General features: G+C 39.3%; 1 protein-coding gene across 1 annotated transcript in view; it reads left to right on the forward strand.

Annotated features, from left to right (window-relative positions):
* The window catches only part of Corin (corin, serine peptidase), a 270,666-nt gene that overhangs the window by 186,601 nt on the left and 63,930 nt on the right, over nt 1-20,135 (forward strand). The window contains exons 6-9 of the mRNA XM_048364609.1: nt 638-751; nt 10,584-10,691; nt 13,367-13,477; nt 15,991-16,107. Coding sequence (XP_048220566.1) covers nt 638-751; nt 10,584-10,691; nt 13,367-13,477; nt 15,991-16,107 — 450 coding nt within the window. The remainder of the gene's footprint in view (nt 1-637; nt 752-10,583; nt 10,692-13,366; nt 13,478-15,990; nt 16,108-20,135) is intronic.

Consider the following 20,135-nt stretch of genomic DNA (forward strand, 5'->3'; position numbering starts at 1 on the left):
ATTATTAGCTAGTGTCATTTTGCATTCCTTCTGCCCAAACAGACTCTGACATTTTAACTGGCATTTTTTTTTAAGGGAAGTAATTTTATTTTGAACACAGACCATGAGGTCTCTATGTTTTTGTTCTAGTATACGTCAATTGACTGACTTTATTTTTACTGTAACTTTCTCTTTACCACATAAAGTAATATTTGAAAAGAACAGTTTCTTAATGTTTATTTGTTCATTTTATAGTCATTTTGAGGCTTATTCAATTAACTATTTTAACGTGATTTTCAACTGGTAAGAAAAATCGGCCCATTGGTTATATCCCCTCTACCCCCCATTGCACAATTGTGCAGTTGGGCTCTGAACAGCTCTACTTTGTGCAAGCTGGCAATTTCCTCCTACCTTTCTCAGGCAGGCACTTATTACTCTCAGGTAATTCCACAGTTTGTGATCCCAAGGCCCAGAAAAAAAATCAGTGACAATGAAGTAGAAGAAATGAAGGAAGAAATCCAGTCAAGAAATAAGGAAAGGCTTCCTAACGTTCCCAATGTTGTGTTTTTTTTTCTTCCTCTGTTCTAATTCTAAAAGCAAAGCAAAGAACATCTTATTGTGACACATCTTGACTCCCCTACTTTTTTTTTCTCCTCAGTGCTCTGTGGAGGGGGCGAGAGCTTCCTGTGTGCCAGTGGCATCTGTGTCCCCAGGAAACTGCAGTGCAATGGCTACAATGACTGTGACGACTGGAGCGACGAGGCTCACTGCAGTGCGTGGCTGTGAGGGTTTTTTCAGGGCAGATGGGGTTCCATGTAGGGCTTCGAACATGAAACCATTCCCTTGCCAATCCTGACAAAAGCCTGACATCTGAGGCTTGCTTGTGATGCCACCCTTCTAGGATGAGCCAATGTGTTTCTTTTACCCCCAGAGTCCCAGGAGTATGTTTGTGAACCTTTCAGAAGTACACTTTTAAGCCTAGCACTGTTGGCTGACACCTGTAGGTCTAGCTACTCAGGAGGCTGAGACCTGAGGATCACGGTTCAAAGCCAGCTGGGGCAGGAAAGTCTTGGCAAGTCTTATCTCCAGTTAACCATGCAAAGGCCAGAAGTGGAGCTGTAGCTCAAATGGCAAAGTGCTAGTCTTGAACAAAAGAAGTTCAGAGTTCAGGGACAGCACCCAGGTCCTGAGTTCAAACCCCAGGGGACACAAACACACACACACACACACACACACACACACACACACACACACACACACAGTGTCTACATAGCTCAATGGCTAGGTACTGCCTGGAAAAGATCAGGGGTTGAAGCATTTTTGCCTAAAGTCTTCTAAAATTGGGTGTAGGCTTTTGGCTTATTTTGTTTAAGTGAAAAATGTTGGTTTTGTTTTTAAAGGCCAGAATACTTATATTTCCAATTAGCTACCAAAAAATTGGAAGTGAAGCTGTGGCTCAACATGATAGAGTGAAAGCCTTGGGCAAAAAGAGCTCAGAAACAGCACCCAGGCCCTGAGATCAATCAAAAAAAGACATTGTGCAAAATTTTGCTAGGTCCTTGATTTGTGTGTGTGTGTGAGAGAGAGAGAGAGAGAGAGAGAGAGAGAGAGAGCTGTCACCTCTATTTGGTATAGGACCTAGTATCCTGTTGTACTTTAGTTATTGCACACATATTTTAGGAAATGTTTCCAGTAAGACATTTATTTTTTCACCAATTCTCTCTTATTTCCATTGGGGAATATTGCTTTAAACTTTGCAGAAAATACTGTGTAAACTAGCCTCAGTAGGAAATTCTGAAAGGTTCAATTGAATTATATTCAATTTATGGGAATATAGTAGAATCTCTTATTCATCTCCCACTGTGGCTTCTGTTGCAGAATTAGTTAAGTTCTGTCTGTGTCTCCATCCCCTGCAGTGGGCCAACTCTGCCTTCATCATTTCATTTTTTTCTCTGTGGTTCTCAGTACTGGACTTTGAACACAGTAAGTGCTTTTTGCAACATTCATTGAAATCAAATTTGAAGCAGTCAAGTTTTCCTAGATACCAAATAAACAAGAAGGTATTAACATTCTGGAAGGCTCTTAGCAGTGTCTCAGTGGCTGAAAAAAGCATGTCAAAGGAGAGGGAGATAAGCTTTTCTTTTGAACATATCTCAAGACTGATCAAGATTGTCCACTGATGAAATAACAACCCTTTAGAAACCATCTTGTTGAAAATCTTGGTTAGTGGAACAGAAAAGGCTCACAAGGCCACCTGCTTTTGAGTTGGAGCAGACAATGTGGGTGACATTTTAGTGTGTTTATAGATGGTTCCACACTCCTGTTATTACCACTTTCCTGGAAGGAATAGTGTGTGTGAAATAGTTTGCATGCAAAGAATATAAACACATCCCCTGCCCTCCTCTCCCTCCTCAGTTCACAAAGGCAGAAGGTAAAGAAAGTTTTGCTAAAAATACTTAGTGAGGAGCAAAAGAAAATAGACCCAGTTCCTCCCTAAAGTTCTAGCAGAAAGACAGGAGGAAGATTACTAGAGGAAACTGTTCATCCGTGAAATGAAATGTACAAAAGGCCTCTAGCTAAGCACTTGTCTTTTTAAAAAAATAAAACATTGGCCAACTTAGTAGCTTATGTAGTTTATTTAATTAATGTCTTTTCTTAGTCATGTTCAAAGGAAGGAAGGGAGGGAAGATACTTGTTATTTATGAATGACCACATCATTGATGCTAGAAGCAGTCCCCTCCCTGGTCTGAGTTCGTTGTCAGCACAGGAGGAATGATCATCTACCTTCCCTTTTTGGTGCAGATGCAGAGCTAGGGTTTAGGGAGATGAAGAAGTTTGCTCCTGATTCAAAATACTAAACTTGAACCCAGTCTTGAATCCAATGCCAGTGCTGTTTTCTCTTGATTGTGCTGCCTTTGGCATGTCCATAAACATTCCAATTTGGCAAATAGTTATGTTCTCTTCATTCATATATAAGAAAATGCTGGACTCTTCTGAATGCTCAATTCTGTCTTGGAAGGTAATTGAATCCACTTGTGTTTGTATCAGTGACTATTTGCTGTCTTTTTTGCTTAAGTAATTGAGTCTTCTTCTTCTCTTCTGAAGTTACCTATTGAGTGAAAAGATTCCCAACTACCTGAGGCAATGTTAGTGGTAAACTAGACATAGTTTTGAAAGTCAGGAATTTAATTTGAAAATATCTAGCAATGTAGCTTGAGGCAGACATTCTCTAGGATGGAGAAAAATTTTAGCACCCCAGGATAGTCTTCTTGCACAGATTCTGACTTAGTTGTTCTGGCAGTGGCTTGGGTGGCAATATCCCTGCCAATCTGCTGAGGTCATTATATGCAGCTCCATTCTAAAGCACTGGACTAGAAGGTGTCTGGTGTTATTTCTGTTGCTGAAATGCTGTAATCGTGATTCTAGCATAGTAGGTATAGCAAATATATATGCATATGTATATACATATACATATATATGTGTGTATATATATTTTAAATCCTCAAGTAAAATGGTTTTCATGGAAAAAAAAAGTTGACACATTTTAAGTTAAATGAATCTGCCATGAAATACTTTCAGAACTCATGTACTTTGAATTCTGGGTAAAATATATGGACTTTTTTGTTTGTTTGTTTAATTGGTCATGGGGCTTGAACTCTGGGCCTAGGCGCTGTCCCTCTGAGCTCTTCAGCTTAAGGCTAGTGCCCTACCATGTGAGCCACAGTGCCACTTCTGGTTTTCTGGTGCTTCATTGGAGATAAGAGTCTCACAGCTTTGAACCGCAATCCTCAGATCTCAGCCTCTGAGTACCTAAGATTACAGGCATAAGCCACTGGCACCTAGCAGTGGGCTTGTTTTTGAGGATGGCAGTTACCTAATTATACTGTGCACTATGGCAGTTAATACTATATGTTCTTGAGGCCAGCTCTCTACATTTCTGTCTTTACCATTTCCTGTCTCTGAGAACCTGTGTAAGATAATCACACTGTGCTTCAATTTTTTCAGTAACAAAAATGAAGGAAATTTTATCCCTAGGATTGATACATTGGATACAAAGAATGTAGAGCTGTGTGTGGCATAAAATAACACCCAAAGAGCAGTAGGTTGTACTTGTTATTTTTCCTGCTGTTGTGCTATGCCCTCTGCCACGCCTGCTCTGTTAGTTATTTATCTTTGAGGAAGGAAGCATTTGATATGGATTATTCTCAGATGTAACAGTGAGTGGTTGGCTGGCTCCAGACCTAGACCTGTGGTGCAACAAGCATCTTCATAGTGCTTAGGAGAGCTCTCATCTCATGGTAGCTAGGAAGGAGAGAGAGACAGAGACAGATACAGAGAGAGAAAAAGACACACAGAGAGAAACAGAGAGACAGAGACACAGAGGGAGACAGAGACAGATAGAGAATGGGAAGGGGAAATGAAGGATGAGGAGGAAAAAGAGAAGGATGGGGAAGAAAAAGAGGAAGAAGAGGAGAAGGAAGAAGAAGAAGAAGAAGAAGAAAGAAGAAGAAGAAGAAGAAGAAGAAGAAGAAGAAGAAGAAGAAGAGAAAATAAAAGAAAAAGAAGAGGAGACAGGGAGGGAGAGGGAAATAAGCAGAGAGAAGAGGATTCTGGAACAGGTTATTTCCTCTAAGAATATGCCAGAGCTCCACTTCCTCCAATTATACCCCATCTCTCAAAGTTTTCATCATCTCCCCATAATGGCATCAAATTATGAACCAGTCAATAGGTCAATCCATAAATCATGTTAGAATTTGTCATGATCCAATCACCTTTCTCAATGATTAGATTCACCAGGTAGGGACCAAGTTTTCAACACATTATCCTTTACTGGGGATGCTTTATATCCACACATAAAACCCACTCAGCACCTGTCATTTTAGGAGTTACCATATGACCCCTGAAAATGTTGGACAACTGATAAGAGTCAAGTGTTTTGTGGTAGAAAAGAAAGAAACACTAAGATACACACAACAATTTTAAGAGCAGGAGTTATTCTATAAAGGAGGCAACCTGAGTGACACACAATAAAAAACAACTATTGTAAAGGATGACTGTATTTACTGCAACCTCTTTCTAAGATAACTGAAGGAATGGCTGGAAAGCCAAAGAGATTGGTACAAACAAAAATGGGACAGCACCACATCCTCTGATCAGAGAAATAAGTAGGATTAGCAGAGCTGGCTGTGTGGAGAAGCTAATGGGAAAAGGTGGAATTAAAACTAGCTCTTGCTTTCAGGTGGCATCAGGTAACTATCACAGTTCTTTTCAATTCTCTAGGTCACATTTTTGCCTTGCATGGAGAAAATTCTGAATGCTACACTAAAGCGGGGGGGGGGGGGATTGCTATGGATGTCCACTAGGTAGCATCCCAGGGTACTGCTCAACATCCTTCATTCAGTGTGCACGACCACAATCCCCATTCAATGAATAATTATTTCATCTAAATCATCAATAATAGAGTAGTCGAGAGATTCTTCCTTAGCGTCGGTCAATAGCAGGAAGAGCCAGGACCTCTCCTGACAGCTTTGCTGCCAGACAATGATGTACATGTCTTTTAGCCTCTCTGGTCATTTTCCAGTGAGAAGATTAGATGACATGAGCTTTGGTCCCATCCTTGACATTGTATGGAAGGGAATTGAGCTGCCATTCTTGGCTATTGAGTTAAAGCAGCCCTCTTCTGTGTATGGAATCATAGAGACTGAGAAAATTGAATGAAGTCTTTGATATAAAAAACATTTTTGTGTCTGAGGTTTCAGCTTTAAGTGAAGGCTAATTTTGAAGGGCAAAAAGTTAATAGTCTTATCTATGAGATGACAAACTGAAATAATATTAACTTGGAAGAACTTCAGAAGAAACAATTTGTATGAAGCTCTCCTTAAGAAAAAAATAAATAAAAAGGACCATAAGTAGAAAGACATCTATCTTAGGTCATGAAAAGGTATGCTTGTATTGGGCAAGAAAATCACAGGAGGCACCTTTTGAAAATTCTGATTTGTTGGCTCTGAATTATGTTTCCCACATCTCTTTTAAGTTCAAATAAACATCTGTTCCAATAAAAAGAGGCAATGTGATCTTTGCTATTTGCCATGGGTTTCTGGTCGTGCAGTAGAGTGTTGAGTATTTACTAGTCATAACCACTTTAGACAAGTAACAAGTTCTGGGACAAAAACAGCTAATGTTATATCGAATTTATGAAAGCGTCATCTAACCAAGGAAATTCTAACAGTAGAAAAAGAAATCTACACTTTTGAAACACATGAAGTCATCAGAATCTAATAAATGATGGTGTTCATCTTAACATATCTCCAATGAGGTGTTTTAATATGAATTACCACAAATTCACAATGGTCCTTGCAGAAGACTCAGAAACTTTTGGAAAATTTAGTGTATTCTCAGGTCAATCAGATTCTGAAAGGCATGCTTGATTCCTTAATGGTCCCACCATAAGAAAGAAAGAAAGAAAGAAAGAAAGAAAGAAAGAAAGAAAGAAAGAAAGAAAGAAAGAAAGAAAGAAAGAAAGAAAGAAAGAAAGAAAGAAAGAAAGAAAGAAGAAAGAGAGAAAGAGAGAAAGAGAGAGGGAGAGAGGGAGAGAGGGAGGGAGGGAGGGAGGGAGGGAGGGAGGGAGGGAGGGGGGAGGGAAGGAGGGAGGGAGGGAAGGAAGGAAGGAAGGAAGGAAGGAAGGAAGGAAGGAAGGAAGGAAGGAAGGAAGGAAGGGAGGGAGGGAGGGAAGGAAAGAAGTAGGAGAAGAAAGGAAACTTCCCTGCTTGTAAAGAAATTCACTCATGGGCTGGGAATATGGCCTAGTGGCAAGAGAGCCTGCCTTGTATACATGAAGTCCTGGGTTCAATTCCCCAGCACCACATATATAGAAAACAGCCAGAAGTGGCGCTGTGGCTCAAGTGGCAGAGTGCTAGCCTTGAGCAAAAAGAAGCCAGGGACAGTGCTCAGGCCCTGAGTCCAAGCCCCAGGACTGGCCAAAAAAAAAAAAAGAAATTCACTCATGTTTCCAAACTTTTCCCTTCCGCTACCTCCTTGGGAAAATGCATGTACATTTGCATTGATGGTTAGATTGAAAAGCCTTTATCTCTGGTTATTTCTGACTATAGTATCTTGATTCAAACTTCCCATAGTTGTAATTTAGATGAAATAAAAAATTTTTTAATTCTTAAAAATTTGCAAGGAAATGTTTATACCTCAATGTATACATTCTCTAAATATGTCCAATGAAAACAAAAAAGAGTGTCTTAACCTTTTTTAGCCCAGTGGTCTTACACGCCATTCTGTAGTGTGGCGCAGTGGGGGAAGAGAGCACCCTCTGCTGATGAGAAGAAAATTGGACTCTCAAAGCGATGACTCTTAGTTCTTGATTTTCCTTCTGATAGCCATCCTCATTTGAAAATTACTCCACTTGTAACAGTAAACATATACATAAATACATAAAAGTAAATGGTATTTATCAAGTTCTATATAAGTGTGAACATATATGTACACAAGTATGTGTGATTATGTGTGTACACATACACCTGAATGTTGCACTTTGACCTCTAAGACACTTCCTTCTAAAATGATGAGACTCTAACAGTTGTAAACATGATTCTTTTCAGAAGGATCCTTTTTGTAAATGGACATATATGACTCAACTAATCAGTGTCAATGGCTTTTAAAAGTGACCTAACTGTGCATATTTATAAAATATGGTGTGATAATTTAATATACACATACAGTATACAGTATATCAAGTCAGAGTAATTATTAATTCCATTTCAAAAAGCATTTCTTGGTGCTTGTAGCTTTCCAAGTTCTTCATTAAACACATAACAGATTACTATAAACTGTAGTCACTCTACTGTCCTATTCTATAGAGCTTAGAAAAGGTTGAGTAATAGTTGTAACAGACTTGATAATGACTTACCATTTTGTTTGAGGTTTTGTGACTGTAAGGTACCCACCTCCAGTTGCATGAGACACAGGACAATAAACAATCAGCTAAAACTCAGGAGACTGGACTATTGACAACTTCTGATTCTTATCAGCTGATCTTCGAAGGTGCCCACATGTGTTAGCTTGCTATTTCCTTAGTTCTTGCTATTCTGTTTTCTTTCAAGTCATGTTCCCACATGCTAAACGTTTTATTAAACCCACTGCACTGAAATTCTTCCCATCTCCATGGTCCCTCTCCAGTCTTACACACTATTTTGGTACTTTATCTACATTAAGTATAGAAACAATAACCATTACCTTAGTGCGTTTTTTTTGTTTGTTTGTTTGTTTGTTTGGGGTTTTTTTGGCCAGTCCTGGGGCTTGGACTCAGGGCCTGAGCACTGTCCCTGGCTTCTTTTTGCTCAAGGCTAGAACTCTGCCACTTGAGCCACAGCGCCACTTCTGGCCATTTTCTATATATGTGGTGCTGGGGAATCGAACCCAGGGCCTCATGTATATGAGGCAGGCACTCTTGCCACTAGGCCATATCCCCAGCCCCTTAGTGCATTTTTGAAAAAAATTATAAAGTTGTGTAGAAATTATCACAATCCAGTGATAAAACATTTTCATCTCCTTCCAAATTTCCCTCCCACCCAATTTCAGTCAGTTGTCACTCTTCACCCCTCTAGACACCATTAGTGCTATTCTGTATTCTGTCTTTGCCTAATCCAAAGTCACAGTAGACTTTTTTCTGAGAATTTTATAAATGAATCATATGACATGTCATTTTTGCACGTGGCATAAGCCTTTCGCTTTGCACAAGGGAAAGTCTGTAGTCCTTTACTTCATCTAACATGCTTTGAGGTTCAGTAATATCCTCATACATCAGTAGTTTAATTCTTGTAATCTGTGAACACTCTTCAATTGTACGAGTATATTACATTTGTCTGTCCATTCTTCATTTTGTGGGCTTTGGAATTTTTTCCCCACTCTGAATAATTATGAGTAACATTGCTATGAGCATTCTAATACAAATCTTTGTATGGTTACATATTTAATTTCACTTAACTTTGGGCTCTCAAATACAGAGTTCATTAGTTAGTTTTCCATAGGACTATGGCTGCCACCCTAAGAAGCTGTCAAGCTATTTTCCACAGTGGCATTATTCTCCATTCTTATCTTCCTTGAATAAGATTTTCAATTTCTTAAAGTCCTTGCTAGTGCTTGCTACCATCTTTTTGGCCTTTTTCATTGCAACCATTTATAGTATGTGTGATAATGTTCTATAGTTGTTCACTTTTACCTTTCTTAAATGCCTAATGGTATAGAGTATGTTCTCATGTGCTTATGAGACATTTGTGTGTCTTTTTCATAGGCTTCCTTTAATGGTCATTTTTGTCAGTTGTGGGGCTTAAATTCAGGGCATGGGCACTGTCCCTGAGCTCTTTTGCTCAAGACCACAGTATATGGCTTTCTATCAGTTCTATTGCCCACTAGTAATTGGGTTGTCAGCTTATGAATGCTACAGTTCTATATATACCCTTGAACCCTTGATATGTATTCTTCAATATAAAATTTACAGTTGTTTTTGTACTACATGGCTGTCTTTTCATTTTCTTAATGATGCCTTTTGAATTGCATGCACTTTGAGAACCCTATCTAAGAATTCTTTGCCTAACCCAAAGTCACAAAAACTTTTAACCTCTGTTTTCTTCTAGAAGCTTTATAATTTCCACGCCTAACTTTATAATCAATGTTGAGTTAACTTTTTTAAGAGTTCCACTTAAAGTGACTATCTGAATTCATTTTTCTCATTTGCTATCAAATTGTCCCAACATCATAAGTCAATAAACACATTCTTTTCTTGTTGGACTGACTTGGAATCTCACACATATTTTATTAACCCAAACCCTACTGAGTGGCTGTTTTCTCCCAATTTCATTGGTCAGCTTATAAGCTCATAAGTTGAATCAACACATTAGAAGTCCCAGAGTCAGCAATTATTAGAACCAAGAGAGGAGTTCTAGTCTGTCTGAGGACAAGACATTATGTTCTCATTAAAATCCAAAGACCATTTCCCCATATGTACCTCATTTCAGCATTAAATAGAAGCATCTTGACTTCATGTAATATTTATTCTTGCCACCATAATGTTAGGACAGTACTTGTTTATTTGAGTACTTTCTTATATGAAGCTCTCAAGTGTCTTAAACAATGAAAAGGAGATTGATAACTTTATAATCCAGACTACTTATTTCTCCATTATCTTCATGCAATGTAGACTGACACCCAAAGGAAGCATGTTTAGGGAAGAATTACCTCCTATTAAAGTCATCGTTCTGTGCACACATGAACTTCACTAGGAACTGTGGTGCACCGAGAATGCCTCTTCCCACCTTGGACTATCCAGAATCTTCCAGAGAACCTAAAGCAAAAGGCAAATAAAAACTTCCAGAAAAGCCATTGATGTGTGAGGCTTGGGAGTGGGGTGTCTTAGCTTTGGTTCTGCAGTAGCTTGTTAAGTGACCTTGAACAAGTCATTGGAACTTTTGGTGACAAGTTACTTCACCTATAAACCAATACATATGGACTGGGTTACCATCAGAGGCTTTTGTGACATAAAATACCACTGGAACTTCAGCACTCTCCGGTGACTCACTGGAAGCTTTTTTTGCTTGTAGACTGCAGTGAAGGCCTGTTCCACTGTCACACGGGCAAGTGCCTTAACACCAGCCTCGTATGTGATGGCTATGATGACTGTGGGGACCTGAGCGATGAGGAAAACTGTGGTGAGTAGCACTATGGGTCCACTGAAGGTGTTCATTAAATATCACAGACATTTATTACCAAGAACCTGTAGCTCCCTCTTTGTATGATCAGCAGGTAAAATTACAAAAGGTAAGGGTCTCTTATTTTTCAGAAGGAAGAAGTTTGTGGAAGCACTGTGTCAATCAGACTGTTTGCACTACTTACATGAACAATCATATTAGCACCATGTTAAGGAAGCAGAATAGAAAGATGAGAAAACCTTGGGCAGAATTTTCTTTCTCTGGGTCTGTGCTCTATTTCCCCTCTCTCTAGAGCCAGTGGATTGTAGTATTCTTAGGTCTTGAGCAAAATTTTGCCAATTATGAAGTATTATGAACCAAAGATCCCTCCTGTATTTGATTCCCCAGCATTACAGGGACTCCCTGTGTACTAGCTAAAACCTTGAGTCAAGAAGACATATTTTCATGTTCAAATAAACGCCAACTTTTTATATCTTAAAGGATGAGCCTCTCTTTTAAAGAACCATGCTCAACTGCAAATACCATCTTGTAAACCAGCAAATACCATCTTGTGAATCAGAAAAGATTACTCTTACCTACTCACCTTCTGGGTTTATGAATAGTTTAATACTTTTAGAACTGTATTATTGACTGATTATAGGAACAAAAGGAAAAACTGAGATGAGAATGGACACCAGGAAAACAATGTTAGAGTCTAGCATTAGAGAATGTTGAGAATTAGGAATGTTGGGAAGGCTTGGAGTACCATCTAAGGGAAGTCTTGAAGTGGTGAGGGTCACAAGTGGCCTCATCCTGAGTTATCTGGTAGTTTCAATATTCCAAAAATATTGAGGTCTGTGGGTATGCAAAGCATCCTATGATAGACAGATCTGAGCTCTCTTATGGGATGGACTACAGTTGAACAAGAGATGGGAGAGACTCTGAACTCAGGCAACAACAAATGCTGGAGGGGGTGTGGGGAAAGAGGAACCCTTCTCCATTGTTGGTGGGAGTGCAAATTAATACAACCACTTTAGAGAACAGTATGGAAGTTTCTCAAAAAGCTCAACATAGACCTACCCTATGACCCAGCCATACCACTCCTAGGCATCTATCCTGAACAGCAGGTCCCAAGATATAAAAAAGACATTTGTACTTCCATGTTTATCGCGGCACAATTCACAATAGCCAAAATATGGAAACAACCCAGATGCCCCTCCACAGATTAATGGATCCAAAAAATATGGTACCTATACACAAGGAATACTACATAGCGATTAGGAATGGTGAAATATTGTTATTCGCAGGAAAATGGTCAGAACTTGAACAAATAATGTTAGCAAGACAAGCCTAGAACACAGAAAACAAAGGGGCCTGATCTCCCTGATATATGACTGTTAAGCTCGGGTGACAGAGAGACAGTAGAGACCAGGTCTGTGAAACCAAAAACTTCTTGTCAAATGGTATTTCCCACAGGATTGGGTCAGCGACCCAACATTATGTAACTAAAACCAAACAACTACTCAACATATAAAGGTCAAAAATTGACCTCTCATTGGAATACAATAGCTCAAAAGCTATGTATGTACGTTCATGTAAGACTACTGTCAACATATTGTCTAATGTTGACATTGCATTTAAGGCCCTACGCGAATTTTCTTGGGCTTGGCCACGTGGCTACTGTATATGTTCTTGGTACATTGTATATTGTATATATGTCTACCTGACCTAGGGAAGGGAAAGAAAAACAGGGTGCAAGATATCACAAGAAATGTACACACTGCCCTACTATGTAACTGTACTCTTTTTTCACAACACCTGTCAAAAAATTTGTTTAATTAATAAATAAATTACAAAAAAATAGATGGGAGAGAATTGTAAACTCCTATAAATCACCAACTCTACTATTTCAGAGGCTTTTGAGATCACCCAGCACATGCCCTCCTTTTTGCAGAGAGAAAACAGAAAATACAGAAACTCCAGCCATGAGGGTAGCTTTGTAGCTTCTTGGGTTAGTAGAAAGAGCCAAAGTACATTAGTGTGTGGAAGAGCACCATCTTGTCATTCAACATCAGGCCTCTGAGAGTGTGGTGAAATCTGTGTTCTCAAGATGGCTATTGTCTTCATCTAGTGGGCATACCATTCTTGCTCCATAATACCCTTCAAGCTCCATGGTCTCTGTGGAGTCTGTGACAGTGGCTCTGTTCATGAAGATTCATGATTCTTAATTGAATCTATTTCTGAATCTACACACAACTTTTAAACCTAGGCTTAGCATCAAGATAGAGTATAGAAGGAGTGGTTTCTTTTTCAATCTCCCAGCTAAATCACAATTCTTAGAAACATAACTGGACACAAATCCATTTTCAACTTATCTTCATGGTGAAATGCAAACCATTATCCTAACTTATTTGAAACAATGCAGAAATCACACATTTTTCCCTAAGAAAAGGCAAAGCCGCCTAATGAGAACAAAGGTGAAGCCCTGGGAAAGTGAGGCAGAATGATTAGTCATCTGAGCTATCCTATCCCCTGATGGTGTGGGCAGTGGGCTCACACTTGTTGCTAAGTGGCATGTTACTTGTCTCAGAGCTATGGTGGGCATTGATTCTTCTCCACTAGAACTGGAAGCCTGAGAATTCAAAATGTTTTCTGTGCTATTTCGACTCACCATCACACATTCTCCTTTTCTCCAGATTGTCACTACATGAAGGAACACCGCTGTGGAGATGGGCGCTGTATTACTATCGATTGGGTGTGTGATGGTGACCATGACTGCATAGACAAATCTGATGAAAGCAATTGCTGTGAGTGTCCTAAGGATTCTTGGTTTTGATTTTTTTTCATTTTTCATTCTATTTTTATTACCTTTAAGTAGTTGTACAAAGGAGTGAGCATTCACCAAATCAGTTTATGAATGCAATGTATCTTGATCGATGTCTCCACTTTGGTTTTTTTTTTTCCATTTCTTTTTGTCTAGTCTGTACCTGAGCTTGAGCACTGTTCTCAAGGTTCACCATCTAAACAACGTTCAAACGAGAGATGATCATACTTTGGTTCTAGTCAGTGTGGCAATGAGCCAGTCACATAATATAGTCAGCATGCAGTGTTGTTGCTTGACTTTTCCCCAAGCTCCAACTTTGATTTGATTGGTCTGGCCAAGTTAGTGTGTGCTTTTTTGCTCATTGTGCATGTCTCCTTTAAATGTCTGTGACTGTGAAAAAGGTAATCCTCTTCCCACAGACTGGAGTATCTTTTCTTCTGTTTTTATCCTTTTCTTTGTTTTCCTGAAAACTATGGAAGAACAGCTAAACTTCTTGTAGGCGCCTCCAAATATATTCTCAGGGGACATTTATGGGAGAATACATGGAGAATTTCCAGGGAGAAGAGAGTATGTAATGTTCTTACTAATACAGCAAAAGTATGGGATCATTATTACTGTTGAGCTTGTTTTTCAGAGAGATTAAAATTTTTGTTACTGCTTGTTTGTATGCTACAAAACCAGCAGCAAATGTGACCATTAATCACTTTCCTTTTACCTCCTTGAGAATATATTATTCTTAGTAAGAAAGAATAAAATTCCTCAGTACCACATATATAGAAAAAGCAAGAAGTGGTGCTGTGGCTCAAGTGGTAGAGTGCTAGCCATGAGCAAAATGAAGCCAGTGACAGTGCTCAGGCCCTGAGTTCAAGCCCCAGGACTGGCAAGAAACAAAACAAAAAAGTTCCTTACTGCTAGTAGGGAACAGTTTAAAAGAATAACTATTTATTTAGTAGAGGCATATTATTTTTCCTGAACATTTTTTAAATTATTTAGAGGTTGTACAGAGAGATTACAATTCTATATGTCAGGTGATGAACACAATGCATATTGATCAATGCCTTCCATCATTCTTCCCCATCTTTTCCCTCCCATTCCTACCCTTAAGTTACATAGTTCTGATTTTTCAGAATGTACAATGAACATAATGACTGTATTACCCTTTCTTCACACTTTGTGTGCCCTAAACATTTTTTTAATCTGTGCTTGTTTGAGTCTGTGGTAGTAGAACCCACAGCTGCTGTAAATCATCAGCCTAAATTGGCAAACCAAGTGGGCTTATAATTTGAGGCGAAATGTGGCTATCAATTAAAGTTTTCACAAAAGAAAAGTTTTATGGAAAGTTTTACAAACATAGTACCTGGCTTTCCTTTGTCTTAAGTGGAATTTGAAATGAATTGTCACCTTAATGTCACAAACTGAGCCATATTGTGATGACCTGAAGAGAGCAAGGACGTGAAAGCCATGATGTGAGGAAAAACAGATCTGGCACTGAATCTTGATTCAAGTGCTACAATCTTAATGTCGGGTGGAAATTCAGTAAAGTAAGACACAGTTTGTTTCTTTACTTTTTTCACCAGTCCTGGGGTTTGAATTTAGGGCCTGAGTGCTGTCCCTGGGCTTTCCCCACCCCCACCCCACCCCCTGCTGCCTCTTAAGGCTAGTACTCTACTACTTGAACCACAGAGTCATTTCTGGGCTCTTTTGATGTTTAATTGGAGATAAGGACCTTATGGCCTTTCCTTCCCAGGCTAGCTTTGAATCTCAGTCCTCAGACCTCAGCCTCCTGAGTAGTTAAGATTAAGGCATGAGCCATTGGGCACCCTGGAAGATGTGGGTTTCTGATACACAAAAAGAAGGTTGGGAGAGTGAAATTTTAAACAATTACAGAAGCCAGATGATTAGTGGCTGCTAGACTATCTCCTTCAAATATCCTGTCACAAATGACTTTGGGAGTAAACGGTTCACTGTGGGCAAAGTACTCCATGAGTTCTTTCATACATGCATTTCATTGCTGATTAGTTGAGATGAGAGTAAATGCTGGCTTAGGTAGATATAGATATATTTGGGGTTGGACAAACTTGCCTTCATATCCTGGCTCTGCCCCAGTTTCCTCATCTTTAAGACAATGATTTTATTCTTTATTTTGAAAGACTTGTATGAGGATTTGCGATCACATATACAATGTACCTTGCATAGCTTTTGCCATATAATAAACCCTATATGAATTGTCTTACCAGTCATATAATTACTATCACCATAATCACATCATTGTTAAGAAAAATCTTAATTTTAGTAAGTCCTTGTCTAAAAAAAAGGGAATGGTCTAGAAGGAAATGTTCTGTTCAACCGCCCTTGTGATTTTAAAAAAAAAAGCAATGATGCAAGCATTCATGTATGAAGGACACTTCATGCCTGGTGCATGGGAATCACTTTTCTATTCTGTAGACTGAAAGAAGCATGAATAACCAAGGTAAGTATTATTCTGGCTTCTCCTAGCCTGTCATAGCCAGGGCCTGGTGGAATGCAGAAATGGACAGTGTATCCCCAGCACCTTCCAATGCGACGGAGATGAAGACTGCAAGGACGGAAGTGATGAGGAGGGCTGCAGCTACAGTGAGTGTGTCGGGGGGCCTTGCCACATCCCATTGCTGCTAGGTCTTCCCAATGAAGCAAACCCCCGGAGGCTAGTAGGGCTGAAATTAAGGAGGATTTCCACAGTAATCCCTAATTTCCCACAGTGGGCCACGTAGCCCACAAACTTTTTCTTTCTTTTTGTACATAGGTGTTGCTATTTAACAAGGCAGGTTTATGAGAGTAGTACATATTGATTAATGTCACCCCTTTCAACATTCTCATCCACCCCTTTTCTTGATTTTTAGGGTAAGTACTGAGGTTGTTTCTTTTTGCCATTTAACAAGGCAGTTTGTGTATACAGTACATCTTGAGCCGTGTCATCCTTTCAACATTTTCACTCTTTAGCCTCTTCCTTCATTTTCTCAATTCTGTGGTATGTATGATGAATTCTTGACTGCATTCTCCTCTGTTCCCCACTTCATTCATCTACCTCTCTCCTTTTTCCCCTTCCAAGTACTGATTTCTTGGTATACAAGCAGTTACAAATGAAGAAACTGAAATATAATAGACTCTGTGGAAATTTCCAATCGTATAATTCTGTTAGAAAGACTGTCAGGCACCGTTCCTTTTGTTAAACAGAAAGTACATCAATATGTGCTGAAAAATCATCATCTAGGTGGCAAGTGGAAGTGAAGCAACATGATTGAAATCAGTGAGCTGGTTGATGGGGAAAGTCATGATCAAGAAAAAAGTTTAGTGCACAGTGTCCTAGTGCCCATTGTCTGTTGCCCCTGCCTGGCGCCTGCCGCCCTGGGCTGTGAACACCTGGGCCACTCATCTCCCATCCAGATTCCTGACCAGTGAGGATGCTGGCCTTTGGCCGCCTGCCCATCACCCTAGAGTGCTCTGTGAATAAAGATGTTAGAGTTGTCATTTTTCTCTTCATTGGATGTTTATTTGTAAAAGATTTGACCTGTTCATATGTCTGTGGAGCAGTTGTCTTAGTTAGACAGTTAGTCAGTTTAGTAGAGTGTTGCCTTGTGGGTTCCCGTTGCCGAGACGGCTTGGATGATACCCCTTTCCCTCCTGCCCAGGCTGCCAGGCTGGAGGGCAGAGTTTCGGCCACCAGGCCATGTCGCCACACTGTGTCCAATAAGTTCTCGAATGTGAAAAAAAAAAAAGAAAAAGTTTAGTGTATAGTATCCAATTAAATGATATTCGATTCCAATGAGAGGAAATTGACTTCTGAAATGGAAAGTAATAGCTTCCTAAAATAACCACGTTCAGAAGGATGGCTTATGGTCTCACATTACCAAGCAATAAGCTTACACATGCGTTATAAGGAGTGTGATAGCCATGTATTAACCCTAAAAAGCAAAAGTAATTCAACTAAGTTGGTGTTTAAATGTGTTGATAGCTGTTGAAGAAGGTTTAATACTCATTGCTATAAGTTTTAGTTTATATAGAAAGCTCTTGGTTTGGGCCTGGCAGGAATAACCCCAAATTTAAATATCACTGCCTTGAGTGTATCCCTTCTCAGTATAGTCTCATAGTTAAAAATATAGGCTTGACCATAGCAGAGCATCACAAGGCCCAATAGCTATACCCTTATAAACATATAAGATGATGCTAAGTGAAATGAACTCCATGTTATGGAAACAATTGTTATATCACAGTTGTAACTACTTTCAACGTCCTATGTGTATGTGAAGTTTCTATTATTGATGATGATTTTGTATCACCTTCCTATGGTTGTACCTACACTATCTCTGTAATCTTATCTGAGTATATTGGAAACCGTGTTTACTGGTATTGGAAGTAGGAAATTCAAAGGGAATACCAAATTTGAGAGACACAGGGTAAAAAAAGAGAAATAACTACAAAAGCAATACTTGCAAAACTGTTTGGTATAAGTGAACTGAACACCTGGGGGGGGGGGGGGAAAGGGGGGAGGGAGGGGGGCATGAGGGACAAGGTAACAAACAGTACAAGAAATGTATCCAATGCCTAACGTATGAAACTGTAACCTTTCTGTACATCAGTTTGATAATAAAAATTTGAAAAAAAAATAAAGGCTTGAAGTCTAGTGCCTAGCTTCAGGGCCCTCTGATTTTACCATCTAGACAATTTTAGGCAAGATAATTCAGCCCTCTTCATCCTAGTTTCTGTCACTAAACACAACTTTTCAGGACTAATACCTGGTTAGAATGTCATTAAATGCCATCTACTATTATGTGGTAGATAATGGTCAAGTTTTTATTGGGCTACAGAATAAACTAACGAGACTGGTCACCTATAGATAAATGTTTTCTCATAAAGATTATTGATTATTAAGATAGCTTGAATTTTAAAAAAGCACCCAAGACCTAAAGCCTCGAAGACATAGTTTGTAATAAATCACAGACTATTTACTTAATCTCATGGAATAATATGTAAGGAGAGCTTGATTTTTTATGTCTTCTGAAGTGTTAAAGGTAATCCTTTGCTAGACTTGAGTTATTGACAGCATATCAACCAAGCAATTCCCTTTAGATCAAATTGTTCAGTTTCTATGTAATTCTATGTGAACTCCAAGTAATTATGGAATCTTTACTATGAAACAGCAGAATTTCTAGATCATTTCCTCATATGTGTGAAATGTAAAAGAAGTCATTGTAAATGGGTGGAAAAGTGAAACAAGAGTAAATTTATATTATTTATTCTTATGAATTCAATTTAAAATATAGACTATATTGCTTAATATGGAGTTATATATTGGGAATTAAGTGAAAACAAAACAGGTGAAGGAGATTGCACTTTTCTGGGGGAGACAGGCCTGCTAGGAATGAAGACTTGTAAGACAATGTAAGTCTGAATCTAAGTGGGAAGTGGCAGAGATTACAAAAGGAATTTCAGATGCTATAGAAGGTTTGCATGTCTCCACAAAGGAACTCAGACAAAGCTTTTGAAGAACATATATTGAAACATGGAAGCAAAGAATAAAGTTAACAAAGAAGAAGAGGGCTTAGAAAAAGTGTATCAGGCCTACAAGTACTGCTTGGCTGAAAGTTTTGGGAAGGAACAAGGCATGTTTAGGCAAGCTGGAGAAGGCCACTGTGATTAGAATTGGACTCCACTGAAGGTTTAGGCTTTTAAAACCTTTCAGGCTTTGCCTCTACTTCCCTATCTGGTCTTTCTTACCCTTCTCTGTAATTGACTGATGCTCCAGTTGCTGCACTTCAGGCCTTATTTTTCTTTTCAAGGAATTGGGCTTTGAACTCCTGGTTTTACTAGACAGGTGCTCAACAACTTGAGCCACTCCTCTAGCCCCCTCCCATTTTTTTTAACTCTGGCTGTTTTTGAAATAGAGTCTTGCTTTTCACTCAGGCTAGCATGGACCACAGTCCTCCTATGCTTCCCACAGGAGCACACTACTTGCTATGCTTTAAAAAAATCCTGTTGAGGGCTGAGGATATGGCCTAGTGGCAAGAGTGCCTACCTCATATACATGAGGCCCTGCGTTCAATTCCCCAGCACCACATATACAGAAAATGGCCAGAAGTGGCACTGTGGCTCAAGTGGCAGAGTGCTAGCCTTGAGCAAAAAGAAGCCAGGGACAGGTCTCAGGCCCTGAGTCCAGGCCCCAGGACTGGCCAAAAAAAAAAAAAAAAAATCCTATTGATAAGGAATATAGTAAACTTTTCCCTAGGCTGCCTCAAACCACTATCATCTTGAGCTCAGCCTTCAAAAGAACTGGGATTATAGGCATATGCCACAGATATCTGGCTGCTCTTGGTCTTTTTGTTATTGTTGTGTGTTATTTTTCTGCTATCTTCTTTCTTTCTCATTACAACTTTTCCCGCCTGGTTAAAGACTTCTTTGTGACGCATCTCCCTTCCTACTTACCCTGTCTTCAACTAGTCTTCTAGGGAACAGTCACAATCGTAGTGCATTGTCAGGTTTTGTTCCAAGTAGGAGCTACTACTCAGACAGTGTCAGGTCCTTTTTGCTTCCACATAGACTTATTGCACAGCAGGCACTATATTAATTTGAATGGATTAATAATTCATGAATGTGTGATGCTTTAA

The sequence above is a fragment of the Perognathus longimembris genome, chromosome 16, assembly GCF_023159225.1.
Source record: "Perognathus longimembris pacificus isolate PPM17 chromosome 16, ASM2315922v1, whole genome shotgun sequence".
NCBI classification, from domain to species: Eukaryota; Metazoa; Chordata; class Mammalia; order Rodentia; family Heteromyidae; genus Perognathus; species Perognathus longimembris.